The sequence below is a fragment of the Dunckerocampus dactyliophorus genome, chromosome 10, assembly GCF_027744805.1.
Source record: "Dunckerocampus dactyliophorus isolate RoL2022-P2 chromosome 10, RoL_Ddac_1.1, whole genome shotgun sequence".
NCBI lineage: Eukaryota > Metazoa > Chordata > Actinopteri > Syngnathiformes > Syngnathidae > Dunckerocampus > Dunckerocampus dactyliophorus.
Window position 1 is genome coordinate 15,270,330 of NC_072828.1, and position 18,088 is coordinate 15,288,417.

The 18,088-nt window shown below is 39.9% G+C and overlaps 1 protein-coding gene across 1 annotated transcript in view; it reads right to left on the minus strand.

Annotated features, from left to right (window-relative positions):
- Positions 1 to 17,963, minus strand: part of cpamd8 (C3 and PZP like alpha-2-macroglobulin domain containing 8) — a 54,514-nt gene extending 36,551 nt beyond the window's left edge. Inside the window, exons 1-16 of the mRNA XM_054790471.1 lie at positions 17,457 to 17,963; positions 10,614 to 10,765; positions 10,461 to 10,483; positions 9,703 to 9,868; positions 9,222 to 9,274; positions 8,402 to 8,419; positions 7,842 to 7,896; positions 7,591 to 7,704; positions 7,430 to 7,514; positions 6,414 to 6,522; positions 5,179 to 5,406; positions 4,925 to 5,095; positions 4,718 to 4,846; positions 4,445 to 4,643; positions 4,218 to 4,372; positions 398 to 547 (exon numbers count right to left, since the gene is read on the minus strand). Coding sequence (XP_054646446.1) covers positions 398 to 547; positions 4,218 to 4,372; positions 4,445 to 4,643; positions 4,718 to 4,846; positions 4,925 to 5,095; positions 5,179 to 5,406; positions 6,414 to 6,522; positions 7,430 to 7,514; positions 7,591 to 7,704; positions 7,842 to 7,896; positions 8,402 to 8,419; positions 9,222 to 9,274; positions 9,703 to 9,868; positions 10,461 to 10,483; positions 10,614 to 10,765; positions 17,457 to 17,539 — 1,890 coding nt within the window. The 5' untranslated portion in view covers positions 17,540 to 17,963. The remainder of the gene's footprint in view (positions 1 to 397; positions 548 to 4,217; positions 4,373 to 4,444; positions 4,644 to 4,717; positions 4,847 to 4,924; positions 5,096 to 5,178; positions 5,407 to 6,413; positions 6,523 to 7,429; positions 7,515 to 7,590; positions 7,705 to 7,841; positions 7,897 to 8,401; positions 8,420 to 9,221; positions 9,275 to 9,702; positions 9,869 to 10,460; positions 10,484 to 10,613; positions 10,766 to 17,456) is intronic.
- Between the last annotated feature and the right edge of the window lie 125 nt (positions 17,964 to 18,088).

Sequence of the window (18,088 nt, forward strand, 5' to 3'; positions counted from 1 at the left end):
GGCATTTCTTAAATATGTAATGTATTTTTTCCTTTATATAAAATTTAAATACAAATATTTATTTTGTAAATATTGGACTTTTTCCAAAAGAACTAATGTGGGAAAAGCAATGAAATGATTTGAGGTCACTACTATCTGCTCACTGCACCAAGCGGATGGTATCTACGGGTTGCTACTATGTGGTGTGATGCATCACCTAGCACTAATTCTAAATGAATTATACTGTCTGATCAGCAATATTTATTATTGTTGTTGAAGTTTGCAGCACATTTTTTTTTATAACAAATATATTGTTAAATTGTCAGTACAATCTAAACTGAGTATTATTATTATTGTTAAGGCAGAATTGCATTGCATCACATCAGTATTACTGTGAAACTATCATTTAAAGACCGACCTTGTCTGGACTAAGTTGGAAGTCCGGCTTTAACAAGTAAAGGCTTTTATCCACAGTTGCCACACAAACACAGGAGCCCCTCTCTCCACGGACATGCACAGTCAGGGGGTCACCTGGCATGGACTCATTAGTGGACAGGGAGACAGACACCTGTAATGCAAACAACACAGAAAAGTACACTGAATAGCTCTAAAACGTCAACAGCATAAATGCATCTTATATTATGGAATAGCAGTATGGAAAAGTGTAACCTCTTAAGGGTGGGGGGACGGCGAGAGTCAGAGGGAATTTTTCCCACGTCAAAACTACTTTCAGCAATCTGCAAATTAGTCCAGTTAATCGGTTCCACTGCCCTGCTTTGACCACCGAGCAACCTGTCATCCTTTCCTGTCACAATCCCACTCATCTGCCTGCGGCCTGTACGGTCTCTGTCTCGTCATGCCTTGGCAACCCTCAACTCCTCCCTCACACACCATGTCAGACTCCTCCACCGATGAGCACACAGGTCGAGTGTTGTAAAGGCATACCAGGGAGCTGTAAATACTTCAGGTAGTTAACGCCACCTAATGCAGGCAGGAACCAAGCCCAACACAGCTGTTTGTTTACTGCACGGAGAGCGCTGGTGTATGGGCTCATCTCCAGAACGCATGCAGCTTTACATTATTTATACACAATCCATATAGCCTATTGATTCCACACATTATTGATTGATCTGCTAAGAAATAGTCTGGATTCACACTGCATATCTTAATTTATCCTGTCCATTTAGTGCCGATAGACAATTCATTAACTGTCACACAGAAGACATACTTTAACAGTTCACACTACAAAAAAAGACACAACTCTCAAACACTTGAGGTAGCTTGAAGTCAGCATCCTCAATGTTTTGCTTTTTTTATTGAATGTTTTCCTAATTCAAATTGATCCCTATTTATTTTTTAACAATTTATTCCCAATTTATCATTTTTCAAATTGTATTTATTCCCTTAATACTGTACAAGGTTTATAGTGTCATTATTTGAACTCCTATTTGTGTCATAATTAAAAACACCATCCTTTCATACAAGAAGTGGGGAAAAAATGTAAATGACACATGTCGGAAAGTGAAATACTGTAAGTGTCAACAAGTAAAGGTTATAATGTGAATGAATTATCAGTAATAGTGGGGGGGAGAGGGAGGATTAAATATAAGATCTGCTTCTTCCTACTCCTTTTCAGACATGTCAAATCGTGTATTGAATTGAATGTAACCATGTGATGTTCTTTCATGTAACTTGTTACGCATGTCTGAAACAAATAAACATACCATACATAACATACCACAAAAGAAACAACAACTTTGGGATAAACGGCAGAGGAAAAAAACAAGGGGTTCAACTGCTGGCTGCTACGTAGTTGAGTGTTTTGTTGATTTTAGGTCTAAGGATGGATGTATAGTTGTTCAATTTTACTTTAAATTTCACTCATGTGTGACAGTTAAGACTATTAAATGTTACTTAAAACAATGCCTGGACAGCAGCTGACAACAATGAATACAGTCCCTCGCCACATCGCGGTGGGAATTTCATAGCTTCACTCTATCATGATTTTTCAAATACTGTATATATTGATTAATAAATCATGCTGTTTTGTGGTTAAATACTGCCTATTAGTAAAAAAAAAAAAAAAGGGTGCGTATTTAAGCACATTTGACGTATATTTTGCTTAAATGAATCATCTTCAATATTGATGCTCAACCGTTTCAGTTTGACAGGTTGCCTCAGGCTATGGCAATCGATGCCAGAGTGTTTGATCACTCCCATGTCCTAACCTAACTACCGTAACTAACTTACCTATTGGTGTTCGACTTCACTTGCATCTTTCTGTACATGCTTCTCTTTGCTATCACTGGCCACAGCTAACTACCCCGCTAGCTAGAATTATCCACCTAGCTTCTCATCTTCCGTCTCCACATTTGAATTTTTACCACAGTGACATTTTGTTTTTAAAGCAATGAGCTTGTTTTTTGTCCCACAGGGAAGTGGATATCTCGTTCATGGGGTACGTATTAACCACTGAACACTGAACGACTTGTTGTTATTATTACTACTTATGTCTTGTCCTCCAAACACTATTTGTGTGTGGTTGTTTAATGAACATAAACACATAGTGGGTCCAGCCTTATGATGGTGATACTATAACAGGGGTCTCCTCGCTCGCCAACTGATTTGAAAGCTGAAGGACATTTGCTTCAACACTTAGTAGTTTTTTTATTATAACTGTTCAATTCAGAATTGATGCCTTTATATAATGACAAATGAGCACAAAATAGCATAAAGACGATGGCCACACTGTTTGAGTGGAGATCTGCCTGGTAAATAAAGTAGTGTACAATTTAAATGTTGCCAGTCATAAATAAAACACAAATAGCCAACAGTTCTCATAGTGATGAAAGTTGGAGACCCCTGCAACCTGGACACTCAAGTCACTCTCTTTTAAGTTAAACAGGACAGATTTCTATTTAATTGGATTATTTTATTCTGTTAATTTTGTTATCTTGAACACAAAAATAAATTATTGAACTACTGTACATATTTTCCATGTATTCGTATTAGTCCAAAACATGCATTAAATTAAATTCAGGTTTGTGTCAAATAGTACAAAAATTGTTTTGCACAAATAAAGGCAAAAAAGAAAAGACAATCCACCCAAATGTTTATTTTTTATTAATTACCTATTTGCCTGGGGCCCTTGGAATTAGCACTAGCAATAGCACTCATCATAAATACATTGAAAAATGTCAAATTAATCCATGTGATCGGTAATGGTACTGGCCGATCTCACTCATGAATGATCTGTATTTGAATCGGAAGCATAAAACACTGATCGGATCATCCCTAATTTTCAAGCATAAAATGGCTAAATTAACGAATATACAGTACAAATATAAGGCATTAAAAAGACGCATTCAAATTTTGATATGCAGTATAGTACACTGGTCACTAGGTGTCAGTAGGTGACACATACAAGCACCGGAACAACAGGCTTTTATTACAGGTTTGAATTACTAATTAACAGGTACAATAATAATAACATAATAATTATGATAATAAAACGGGCCACCGTTGCGGCCGTAATCCAGCTAAATTCAAATCTGAACCCCCAATGTCATTTCCTGTCTGCACGTCCGGAACACATTTATTGCAACACACACAAGCACATGTTTTATTTATGTCTTAAATGGATTATTTTCTCTGATTATATCTACTATATTGGGTAATATGAGTCTAATGGTGACTTTATGGCTGTTACTTCATGCCTAGCGGGCTCTAATTATGTTAAAACCCATATTTAGAAGGTCGTAAACATGTTTTCTATGTTCTAACTACAAAAATATTCAATTTATTTAAAATATTCCATCCAGGAATCCCACTTTGTGGAAATTCATTAATCAGTGCCACAGGCAATGGGAAGCTACAGTTCATTCAGGTAAATTCATATCTGATTTTATATCCACATACACTCCTGATCAAAATTTTAAGACCAGTTGAAAAATTGCATTGAATTTACATTTCGCACTGTTGGATGGTTCAGATGATTGTTGGATGTAAGGAGGTTCTAAGTAGGACTTCAAAATGCAAAAAATGCATTGAGCGCAAAAAAAAATGCAAAAAAAGTTGAGTAAGAAATTTATTGCAACCAACCATTGAACTGAAATAGGCTGTTCATCAGCTGATCAAAAGTTTAAGACCATAGTTAAAAAAAACAACTGACACACCCGTAAAATACGAATAAAATGTGTATGATTATGTTTCTGCTATACTGCAAAGTAGACACAAACCTTGTTCTCAAAGGTGGGATGGATGGGGATTTGCACACTGTCCGTGACACCCTCGCCGTTCTCCCTCACATAGTAGACGAGCAGGCGGCTGAGCGGCGCCATGGTGTAGCTGACGGGAAATCGTAGGTACGACACACAGCTGTCCATCTCAGAACCTGCAACACAACATCAACGCTTAAGAAGTACCAAGTATGGTGTTTTGATAGGGAAAGTCTCGTACTATTTACCTGAGGCGGACACAGGCGAGCGGGTGGTGTGAATATTTTTGTCGAAAGTGACCGTGGCTCTTTTTCCTCTGTGGGAGGCAGTGAGGTTGGCAAGCTGCTGGCCAGAGACGATAATGTTGCCCCTGGAGGCCACCTCATAGTGCAGGGTGAAGTTGCACGGACATGTGGATTTGAGAGCCACTTCTGCCTCTTGACCGACCTGCACACATAGAAAGATAAACCTAATGAGGTCTCCAATGTGTATTTTTGGACTGAGAAGCAGGCAGAACAAACCTTGAGTGGGGCGTCAGGACCCTGGATCTGGATGTGACAGCTGCTAGGAGAGTACCAGCTACTGATGGACAGGTAGCTGGGCAGATACTGGTCCCCAACTGTCTTCCCTTTGATGGACGTCACTTTTGTCTATATCCCAAAAATACACTAACCCATCAGTTTATCTGTCTGGACATGCTCATGTGTCAAAAAACAAAGGCCGCTGACCTCTAGCCACACATACTGGGCCGCAGTTGGGATGGAGGGGATCTCAAAAGTGGCCTGGCCGCCACTGGAGATCAGTTCACTGGTGTAGATGTTGTCCTTTGGGGTCAGCTCCGCCTTCACTCGTACCCTGACCCCATCAGCTGGGCTTCCATCAGGGTAGGTCACCTCAATCTAAATAAAAACGTCCGTGGTATTAATCCAAATAATACCAGCCACAGTTGCTACATTAAAAATTAATCATCCGTTTGTCTTACCTTGCCTTTGTAGGGCAGACCTGGCTTGAACTGTTTGCGTGTGTCTTTGGAGTACCTAATGTCAATAAGCTGCTTGTGGAACGGCGTGGAATCGTCAAAGGTGGTTTGCCGGCTTCCATCCGTGCTGGTGAGTGAGGCCCAGATGCTCACAGTGCCCCTGAAGTGGTCAGCCACATCCAGGGGCATCATGTCTTTGACGCACAGGCTGAAGTTGGCTGAACCTTTAATCTGATAACAGTGAAGCAGCACTCGGGTACCATTAAAGTGTCTAACATAATCCCAGTGCAGGGGCTATAATAACAGTTTTGTGTATTCATGTGAAATAATAATAGTTATTTTATCCATTTTCTACGCCACTTATCCGCGGGTCGCAGGTACTCTGGAGCTGACTTCGGGCGAGAGGCGGGGTACACCCTGGACTGGTCGCCAGCCAATCGCAGGGCGCATAGACAAACCACCATTCACACTCACATTCATACCTATGGACAATTTAGAGTCGCCAATTAACCTAAGATGCATGTTTTTAGAATGCACGCATTGGGAGAACATGCAAATTCCACACAGAGATGCCCAACGGAGATTCTAACTTTCAGATCTCCTGACTGTGTGGCCAACAACCGTGCGGCCCCCCTTAGCATCTGAATATATCATTTAAATCCTACTCTATATACAGTCAAACTTCTATGATGGAGCAAAATTATCTTGGGTTTTGAAATAATATTACTCATGGGAAATAATGGAAACAGAAATAATCAGTTCCAGGGTCAAACTGTCTTGCAAATATAAAAAGAACTTAACCGCTGTAGAGCATGTAAAAACAATTAAACAGTCATTCTGATGATGTAATGCAAAGGCAAGTCTAGTTACCCTACATTACCACATTCTTATCACACAAGTGTAAATTAAGTTAAGTACTGTAATTCTGACAAGTATTGTACAGTAATGCTGGTGTCTTGCAGCTTTGAATGCGAGTTCCGGGGTCTACTTTTACCGGCCTTGATTGACACTGATCCTTTTTTTAGGAATAAGTGTTACAAAACAAAAATCCTAATAAAAAGCAAAATGTATTATTTAATCCTTTGATGGCAACTTTCGGGGCATATTTTACTCATATTCCAAATTGTACAACATGGACTTCAGGGATTCCACTGTACAATAACAGTCTTCTGATCTTTATTCCTGCGTTTACTTACTAAGGTTAACTCCCCAAGCATCAGCGTGACAAATAAACTGACCTCCATGGATTTGATCACAGGATGGCCCATCTCATGTCGGTAGTAGCCCACTCCATTTACTGTCATGTTCACGGTCAACTTCCCGGACACTGGTTTTCCAAACGTGTACCTGTGGAATATAAATTACACATTTTAACCCACAGAGACAAGAATTTTGTAACAATATGTGCAAAAGGCAAGATATTGTAGTTAGGACATAAGTGACAATTCTTTCTGCCTTTGGGAATGAAACAAAGCACATGTAATTGTCATTTTGCAAACTCTGATTGTTGCATGGATACAATTCTCCTTGAAGAACAGTTTATGATGTGCATTACCGCCTCCTAAAGGACTGGACTGGAGTGGAATTGTTCAACTTCTGATTGGGCCCATAATCAATGCACTCAATTACTTGCTGATTTTGTAGGTGACAAACCTAGACACTGGTATGCGTTCAGTGAGAGTTTTTTGTGTAAGGTGCATTCTATTGACATACTTTAAATCTAAACACACATAATAAATTAGAATATTATTTTAAACACACATAATAAATTTGAATATTATGGAGTTTAAATGTTTCATTGTCTTCATTGCTTCATTTTTGTATGCTTTCCCTGATAACTTCTTGAGAACATTAGCTTCCATGATCTTAGGGAAGTTCTTCTGTTTTATTAGCCCCTTTCACACAGCCTGTAATATCCACTTCCGCCTTTTTTCGGAACCCCTGTTTTATATATTGATTGTCGTAACAGGGCTGTGAAAGAGGCGGAACGCTGCATGTGTGTAAGGGCAGGTTTAACACCCAAAACTACAGCGTTGTTGTGTTGAAAGAAACTGTTACTGTTCGCCAAGTATTTAACACATCCCACTCATGCATCTAATCATCTGATTGCGAGATGTCACGTCACTGTGCGAAATGGCAGCGTTGCTTGTTTCTGTATAAAAGGCACAGACGATTAAATGTCGGCTCTAATGTTGCAACTGATGCAGCTATTTTGCAGGATCTCTGTGTGAAAGCAGCTGGCAAAATGACTTACCGAGCCCAGACAGTAGCCTGCTCACATGTGTTGAGATCACGGATGTAACGAGGTGGATCAATCACTAACTCAAACTTGGGCATGACTGTGAGAAAGGCAAGAGAATTCATTTATACAGAGTAATTGGAATGTGAAGATAAACGGAAAAAAACGGTTCTAACCATATTTCTGTACTTCAAATGATTTATTATACATGTGGCCCTGCACCTCCACGAAGATAAACCACTCTCCAAACACAGGCTGGTCCGACAGTGGGAAACTCATGTTGACAATTCCTGTAAGGGAGAGATTTCGTATTTTGATAAGACTTTCAGTGCAACAGCAGCTCACGTCTAGTCTTGCACTTTTACGTCTATGTTGTTGTTTAATTTTATTGCCCTTTGGAAATGATAACAAAAAATACATGGCTCACCACAGCAGATAGATTTAAGACCCTTCCACTGCACCATCCTGGATCCCCTTGGATCCTAAAAGAAAATATCCAAACATCACATAGAGGAAATACCTGTTTGAGTGTGACAGTGGAGCTCTGGTTCTTATCTCAAAGCACTATCAGAATTTTTTCCTCAGGGTACAGACACACCGGCTACAAGTAAATGGTAATCCACAACGTTAGGTACACATGGCCGTGCAAACTAATTAAATCCAATACAAAAATTCTGCCATTACTCAGAAAATAATGATAAGTCTCAGAGAAGTATTAGTGTGAGTTGCAGTGGTGTACAACTGCACACTGATAGATCAAAACAAAGCATTATTATCTTTGAGCAGAACGTTTCATATAGAGATAGGCTGTCTATGGGGAAGGTGAAGAGAAGGGCGTGAATATGATGGTGCGTGTTTGTCCTTGCACTGTCCCAGAGAGCTTCCCTGTTTTCACTCCAACCAACATTGCCACGGCCCCCCCAGCTCATGACCGGATGTGTGACCCCCGGTGCCAACTCCAGGGTGATCCCACCTGACTCCACTCACCAAAATATAAGCCTCAACCTGCAAAAAGTAGGGAAAAAGAGAGAAAAGAGCACAGGATGTTAGGAATGACAAACCTTTACAGCTACAAACATCAGAAAAGTATATTTGGAACTGATATTCTAACAGAAATGACCCAAATAAATACAGTATGTACATTTCTATGCAACCAGTCACTGCTCTATCCTATCCTACCAGTTAGTGGTGGAAAAGTTACGACACAAAAAATCTTACAAGAATAAACATATTTTTTTCAAGAAAAAAGTTGTCAAATGATGAGGTTAGTCCATTTTTTTAAAAGCTGTAATATGAGAACAAATCAGTAATTTAATGAGTAGAAATGAAGATAACAGAGCAGCAGTTTATTACCTGAGCAATTGTTAGAACTTTACTTCTGTTATTATTATATATTAAATTAACAACCAGAAATTAAAATATTCAATTAATATTGAACGAAAAATAATTACATTTGACTTTAATCTCACAATTATAACTTTTATACTTTATACACTACTTTATTTTTGTAACAAAATCCTAATAAAAATAACTTATTATTCTTGTGAGATTGCAAGTTTGTTTTTTTTTTAAATATAGGACTGCTATGTCAAGAATATAGATGTGTATTCTGTCAAGATTACAGCTTTTGGTCTCAAAAATATACAACATTTTTCTTCAAAAATATAAAAACCTTCTTGAAAAAGTATCATGCACACCAGCAAAACAAAGTAACATTTTTTCAGAATATATTTTCAAGAATAAAATGGTGAAAAGTACATAGTTCTGAGTGAAATAAAAACAGCTCATTTCAAGAAATGAACATTACCTTGTCATTAACAGGCCTTAAGTCAGGTGCCACTGTGTAGACATTGATGAGCACTGAGAAAGACAGAGAAAGACAACATATTACATATTTTTAATTTGAAATGTCTCTTGTTATTGTCAGCTTATTATTGACTAAACCATATTGAACTGAGCAGCCTGGAGAGAGATAGGTGGCACTGCCTTTCGGGCAAATTCTTTAATATTGTTGTCATCTTATTGTTGAGCAAGCCACAGAACAGCCAGCATGTGTACCACTTTCTTGCTAGAAAGAAAAAGCAAAAACACACCTCTATAGATGCTCAGTGAGCTGAAGTCTCAAGAGTTTTGATGGCAGCTTGACCTCTAAGGTTTTGTGCCACTTCAAGTACATTTAGCCCTCAGAGGATTATTACATTACTATATTCCCTTGACTGCATCTTTATTTTATGTATTTCTAGTGACTCATTCCTACAAAAACAAATGTATTATCTGATAAGGGAAACCTTTGTGTTTTGGTTTGTAGACGGGCTTGTCGGTCTGGATGAACACAGCTGTGCCCTTGCTCTCCACTGTGACGGTGGTATAGTTGTGGAAGATGTAGCCTCCCTCTGTGAGGTGACGGTTCCCCCACAGCTTCAGGTGAGCTTGGCCTCTCAGCCCGGAGGGAACCTGGTGGCACACAGACACACACGCATAAACACAGGATAAGGGCTGCATTTACTAAAAACAGGTCAATGGGGGAAGGATGACGTGTTTATTGTAGGTTGCTATGGTGACACAATCTGACATGACTCTCGCTGTGCTGTTTGACAATGTGTTCATTATTGTGACGTGGTTTGCCGGGTTGTAGAAGTGCATTACATAATAGTGAGAGGTGGTGTTTATCATACTTTGCTCCTGTTGTCTGGTGACCCAAATTTTAGATACAGCTCTGAGTATGTACCGGTGCGGTTCCACACTAATGTAAACCACAGTAATAAACACATCTGACCACGTCAATCATTTAGCATTATTATCTTTGCAAAGACCGAATTTTTGACATCGCTTTTGTATTGAACCTTAATAGATTGTGAAGCTGTACCTAATAAAGTGTTCAGCAAGTGGATATGTACTGTACATGGTGTTTCCTCATAAGGGGTCGAGAGAGTGTTTGTGGAGGATACATGTCCATCCAAAGCTTGCTACTGTGCAGCTCTCACAGCTTAAATGAGCACATTGTTTATCCCTATACGTGTGATAGATAAGCAGTAGTTTGACTCACCTTCAGCTTGATGGTGCCTTTGTCTAAAACACAGAAGAAAAGAGTAGCATAACGTAAAAGATTAAGTACCTCTGAGCAGCAGGTCATGTTTTTCGGGGGGTTGTGTGTTTTTGCTTACATGTGTTTGTTTTCATTGTGTCTATGTGTACTCACCGAGCACCGAGCCATGACTGTGCGCTACCGTCTGTCCCTTCACAGACAGCTGCACCTGCACGTGCGTTTCCGCCTTGCCGTTGAAGATGGTCACGCTAATGCTTTCTTCCACTCCCGCCCGAAAGACAGAGGGAGCAGCCACCAAATAGCCCCTTGGAGGAGAGACAGAGGACAGAGATGATAGTAAAAAAAAAGATAGGTCAGTGGCGATGCAACATTAGGTACACCTACACCTGTGTAATGAGACCGAATACAAAGAGCTGCTGTATATCACAAATTCTGTTTTAACCAAGATAACAACTCTTAGTCTTAAATAGACTTGCACAATTTGGGGATTAAAAAAAACAGTTTTCATCAACAGTAATATTAATTTATAGCAGTGCTTCTCAAATGATAGGCAGGAGGCAAGGTGAGGTGTCAGGGGCAAGGGGCAGGAGTGTGCTAACATTTGGTCTCTATTTGTCAGCTCATCCATCCATCCATGCTGGAGCCTATCCCAGCTGACTTAGCTCAGCAAACAGATAATACGGTCTCAAGAGAGACTCCAGTTGAGCTCCATTTCAAAGCCTTTTCATGTCAGTTATGACTCACGTAAGATACAAATAATTTCTCTGACATTTAACATTCATGCATTACAACAAATGCACTCGCGAGATGCTCATTTACACTGGAAATCCCATATACGCGCTTTACATGGTGATTTCAAACACCTCCAAAATATGACAACTAAGAGATAAATGTAAATGTAAACAGATAATGCATAATGAGCATAACATACAGTACTTTCAAGCAAACATATGGCTCAACATACGGCTCAACAAGAGATGGGCCTGAAACTGGGTGGGAATTGAGAACCACATTAAAAAGAATCAAAAGGAATACTGACCTGGATATTATGCATATATTTATATGTCTATATGTTATTTTTATTTTTATTTTTTTATTACTATATTATTTTTCCCTATGACAGGTTGTCTTATATTTGACATCACGGGATTTATACATGCAAGCCATCACATTCATCACACAACTGTCGAGCAGTTAAGAAATAAGATATAACTTTCATTGCAATCTGCTAGTTGTTGCAGATTCCATTTCAATCACAGGTTTGTTAAACATTCATTATTTTTATTGCTCACCGGTGACTTGATCAAAATGCTGTTGGCAAATTCATGCATTTGCAACTCTAAAAAAACCAAAATCATTAATTATATTCCAGGGCTGTCAAAAATAACGAGCTCACGGCAGACACTTCTTCTTTCTCATTGCACAGGTACACGGCGAACGTCACAAAAACGGGTTTATAATGTGTCTGTGTGTGTGTGTGTGTGTGTGTGTGCGTGTGTGTGTGTGTAAATAAACAGGAAGCCAAAGAAAAGCATGAAGTGGATATTCTTATCATTCACTTTTAACTCTTAATTCGGATGTACAATTTGCTACATTTAAGTATGGTAGAAAATACACTGAAAACGAGCAAATTTACCTTAAATTACGTGATGTCTTTGAACGCAACCCCTCACTGCTCATAATAACACTGTTTAAAGTGTGATTCAAATGTTCTGCTACCATTAAAGAGACTAGTGTTAGACAAATAGATTTTGAGACTTGTGTGGTATCTCTTAGCTTGATTGACATATTCAGTTCATTTGGAGCTGTTAATACATACATTGTCCTGTCATTTATCTTTCTGTTAATTCAATACAGTAAAAATGGGCATATTTCAGGCATAGTTGCAAATGGTGATTAATTGTCATTAATTAATTTTAAAAGTGCGATTAATCTGATTACATTTTTTTAATCATTTGACATTATATACGCAAACTGCTTCTTCCTACTCCTTTCCGGACATGTTGAATTGTGAAAGAGTGATATACTACAATGTAAGTGGCTTCGTAAAGCATGCTCAAAATAAACTAAACCAGTACCATATATACTGCAATACACTTTGTATAAAATACTGAATACTGAATACTGACAAACTTCCCATGGAATGTTTGAAACAAAATAAATCTGACATTTTCCAACCTTTGTTTGCATCACATCACATTTTCGCATACGGTAATTTAACAATGTTTATTATTGTAATTTGCTGTGGTGTAGAACTGCACTGCATCATACTAGGACAGTAAATTGACAAAAGTATAGAGACGCACATCCCAGTATGATGCAGTGCCGTTCTACACCACTGCAAACTACAACAATACCTTCAATTCTATATGTTTGGACATGCAGAATTTTTGCTATAGCTATTATTGTGTATTACCTGTGATTATATTAACCCAAATAAATGCAATGAATACACAGTCTACTAGGATGTACTGTATATTTTTAGTGTTGAGGTCTAGTTAGGCAAGCTTCAAATGCGCTTCAAGCTTGTTCAATATTTCACGACACGTAAGCAAGTGTGTTTGCTTGCATCTCACTTGCCATGACTCAACTTGGACTGAAGCTCAAAGACCAGAGAGGAGTTCAGGCCTATTTGACTTGAAGTGCTTGTGGTAATATAAGTCACTGCAAATCATACAGGAAGTGTACGTCCACCTTTCCCCTTCCCCTCTCCGCCGTTAGTTGCTTCCCTTCTCCTGACCTGTATGGCCATATGTGCTCTTACACAACAGCACACAAACATTCCAACACGAGATTAGCATTAATGGAAGTCTTACTAGGGAGGAGAAGGTACCTACTGCTGAACACTCTTGTCTTATTCTTTCTTTAGGTGGTCTGACACAACAGTGAAGTCCGTTTGGGGGGGGTGGGGTCCACACACTGGTTTTTGACATTTAATTGAAGGAAAGGGGCCTGTCACTAGAGTCACAGTGCAAAGGTCAAGCTTTGATGCTCATAAACAGTCTGGAAACTTAAAAAAAAAGACTAAAGTATTTGAATGAAAGACTGGCTGCCATCTGGCATAGAACATTGTAGTTTATGTAGCTGTAGCAATTAAACGAGCAAAGTGGGTTGGGGATTTTTAATTAAGGGGAACTCAACCAGGTATAGCATATGGCGCTGAGGTTTAAAACAGATACAATGTTGAGATTCAAGTGTCTCATGATAATTTTTCTGCCATTCCTGGACTACAGTGAAACTTTGGTTAGCGTGTTTTTCGGTTTATGTCATTATATCTAAATGGGAAATGGGAAACAACTATCATTGGCGGGCAGAGGCCCCACTCCACTAACAATCCTTTGCTCATTTGACAACAATAAAGAGCCAAACCATTCCTGTCTGGACCTGCGTCCTCCTTTAGAGGATAAATAAATTGCATCCTGCACCAAGTTCTCAGACTCGGGCTGTCCCATCTGACTGGTGTGTGTCCTACTAGTCATTGAGCATGAACTGATGAAGCCTGCTCGGATGAGAGGCCAAACGTCTTCTAAGACAATCTGAACAGTCCAGTTGCAATCGATTGAACTAAAGGATTTTGAGCACGCGTGGATTGACTGAAAAAATTAAAACTTGAAGATGTGATCTTCATTTGCTCTGGAGCACATAGGTAAACAAGATGGCTGCGACGGTCACGGCAGATGCATCTTCATCACATACACAGCAATGGACAGCCGATAGCGCGCATTAATATGACATCTGAGAAAGTAAAGCCGAGTGATTTGTCAAGTCTGATGTTTTTGAGGAGGCATTTTTATCATGCAAATCTATTACTCTTTCGAACGCAGATTGTTTTGAGAAGCCAAACTCTTTATTTAAGTAACCCCAGCAACTAACCGGAACTGTTTCTCATCACCAAAATCCGACCACACAGGACCAAGTGGGGGGGTAAGTCACTGTTGATGGACTACATTGCTGATGGGGATGTCATACAACTTCATGTAAAAAAAATATCCCTTTAAGCAGGGCTGTACAGTGCAAGCCTTTCACTCGCATATGCGGCTAGAAATTATTGTGCGAGTAGAAAAAATAAAAAGGGAGCACATGTGCGAGAACATTTTTCAACCCTTTCATTCGCATTTTGCTCCTGAAATAAGTCCATACAAAGTGAATCAAACTAGAGTAAAATGTTCACGCATCTGTATCTACAAGTCTCCAGCTTTTCTTTTTCACATGGGCAACCTCCAAAACACAGAACACAGCACAAGCTGCACTCACTGACATAACTAATTGTTATCAGTAGGATACTGGAGCGTTGCGGGAAAGATGACTGACCTTTTGCCAAATGAAAATCGGGTCGTATTTTCAAAGGGGAACCAAGGAGGGAGAGAAAATCGGTGAGAGGAACCGTGACAGTGTTGAGCCAGAGGAGATGGCAACAGCTAGCGTTAGCACTGGTGTTACCGACAGTGCTAGCAACGTTTCCAAGTTTAAATCAGATTGGATCAAACTCTTCTCTTGGATAGAGTTTGACAACAACCTCATGTTCTGTAAATATTGCAAAGGGCTGAAGCAGGCAGGTAAAAGAAAAAAAAAAAGGATAGTCTACCAAAACAACCACTCCAAGCGGCACATCACCTGCAGAGACAACTGTGTGTCATGTAACTATGATGCGACTAAACAAACCACCCTCGACGGTGACCGCAGGTGATGATTTTAGAGGTGGAGATGAGAAGGCTGGCCAAAATCGAAATGAAAATCGCCTGCTGATACACATGCCAGAATGACATTACATTGCTTTGGTTTAGAAATTCACTGTATTTATACATACATGGTATCATTATTATTATTATTGGAAAACATTACCTGACATTGTTGTCGTCAGTTGGGTTGATATCGATGCCGTTCTTCTAGTGCTGTGTGATATATGATCATTACTAATGTAAATTGCATGTGATGTCAGTCATGTGATGTGACTGTATGCGTAGCTCCATGTGCGTATGGCAGGTAGTATGGCAGACTATGTATGGTACATTAATATTTGTGGACCGCAGTCCCAGGGAGATGTAGGCCTTATCATGGCACTGTGTTTATATGTATGAGTGCACATGTGTGTTACTGGGTATGTTGTTTGAGTGTTCATAATGAAATTGTGTTATTTAAGAAATTTCATATTCCTCTAAAATTTTTTATGTGCTCCTAGTGAAAAGGCTAAGCGTACTGCCCTGCCTTTAAGCCAGTGGGGCGGGCCTCCTGGGGGGGGTGCGGTGAAGTGTCAGGGGGGCGTGAGCGACAGGGAGGACTTTCAATATTAGTGCAGACCTCCCAACAAGTATGAATTAGTCGTACGCCGCATGCAATTTGAATATGCTTGTATGCTTCACTGCTCGCCATTTTTTTGCATTTTGCTGGTTTCAGTCTCAAGTTCAGTCTGTACAGTACAGATAAATAATAGATATTTAAAAAATGTATATAATCAGTTTGTCAATTGTATTTCAAATCGGAGGGGGGTGCGAAAATATTTCTGTCCCCAGTGAGGGCATGACAGAAAATAACTGAGAACCACTGCTTTAAGCTAATGTTACATATTTTTTGCCTAAATTAAGCATTTTCAAGCATAAAAACGGTTAAATGAAGTAAAATACAAATATAAGACATTCAAAAGACACATCCAAAGACACTGATGATGACTTCAATTATCTCACAACAGACACAATAATCCCTAATAAAAACAAGGGCTACTGTTGTGGCCGTAACCCACGGCAAGCTGAAACTCAACTCTGAACCCCTGACGTCACTTCCTGTCCGCCACTTCCTCTGCTCCCCTTGGTCTGCCCTGGGACCAGTTCATTGCAATAAGCAAGGGATTACTTGTGTTGTCCTAACTGCATGCACTTGCACAATGCGACAAAGCATCGTGCTATCAGATAATTACATGATTTATAACATCAGTGTCAGCATTCAGAAAATACTTGTTGAACAGTGACAATTGCTTTCAACACAACAGGGGAGGAGATAGAAGTGTGAGGAGTGACTCTTCATACACTTGTCCCCTGCGTCCCCTTAGACACAGGGGTCATTCCACTTCTGTTAACTTTGGAAGGTGGAAATTGCCGAGTTGACTTTGTGATACCATTTCTCAGAAAAATGGCAGAAAAATTCCAGCTTCCAGCTTTTACAGGCAGCATGAACAAGGCTACAGACATGTCTTTTGTGTTTAAGGCCATGTTTTGCCATATACTGCCTGGTTCTTGTCAGAGCACATGCTGCTGATTGCAGAAACTGACACTGACACGCACAACAGCTGAAGCTTGGCAGAGGTCTGCACTCTACTGAGTGCCATTCTATTCCATATATAGTGTTCATATAAAAACTCCAAATGGGATCTATTATGTCAAGCATGCGAGATTCTGTAGCCCTTCATGTAGGCCTTCTAAAGTCCGATAAGCCCACTTGCTGGCTTTCCTACTGAAGACCACTCAAATTAGGAGTGCACACCCAGCCTGCATGCCTGAGAGAAGGATCAGGTGGTTGGCATTATAGCGCTGCAGCATTACAGCCAGAGGCAAGTGCAGTTCCTGAGAGTCATGAGAAAATCCTCATGGAGGATAATAAGACCAAGAACTGGACTCGTTTGATCTACAGAGCTAGGATCAGGTGTTTATGTGTAATCACACGGACTTCACCGAGCTGTTATTGTTGGTTGAATTCCACATTTTTTCCACCTTGTGGATGTATTAAAGTCTGACAAATGTTTGTTTACTCTTCCCTCCTCTTGGAAAGAAGAAACGTCTGAAGGTCACAACATCCATCCATTATGCATGCGGCAAGTGACAGTCTATCACAGTCATGACTGTGCTATAATAACCTTGTCATTTTCAAGCAACACATAGCAAAAGAGCACTCACATGTTTATGAACAATGGATATGATAAAGCTGCATACTGAGTCTACTTTTTTGCACTTTTGCAAAGTGAATAAAAACTAAATAAAGAGTGTACGTTCACGCCGGGTTACTCACGCCTTGTCTTGAGCACAACTTGAGTTCAAGCTGCACATGAACAAAGTCCACCAAAGGCTTAAAGCTGTCAAGAACCGCAGCATTTTCTCCCCTCAATACTCAGCCGATATCCTGCTTGTGCAATAAAAGAATCCTCGTCCTGGTGACCTTGTCCCCCCTATCCACACGAAAAGGTTGAAGGAGCGTAATTAGTTTTTAGAGCCCCCTCAGTCTATCCATTGAGCTCGATGGCTTGATTGGTGCAGCGTTAAGAAGCAAAGATCAACTTTTCGTCATCACTCCTCTCCCATGTGTCTCCTTCTTCTCTTCTTCACCCGCCCCGGTTCCCTTCTCTCATATTTCAGCATTACAAATTGTCAACGCGTCCACCCACTTCGCCGTGCAATCAAAAAAAGAGAAGGTTTAACATTAAGGTCCACGATGGTAGCAGTGCAGTTGTTTTTGGACGGACAAAGATCAGGTTGGCGTCACTCAAGTTTGGCTCCACTCGGCGTGACTGCGGACTGACTGACTGAAGCCTGGATGGAGCGAGGGGACGGCTCACATTAACATGCGTATGTTCACATGGTTCTGGTGGTACCATGTAGAGACTAGAGACGTGTCATCCTGCTTTGCAAGGACACAAATGACAA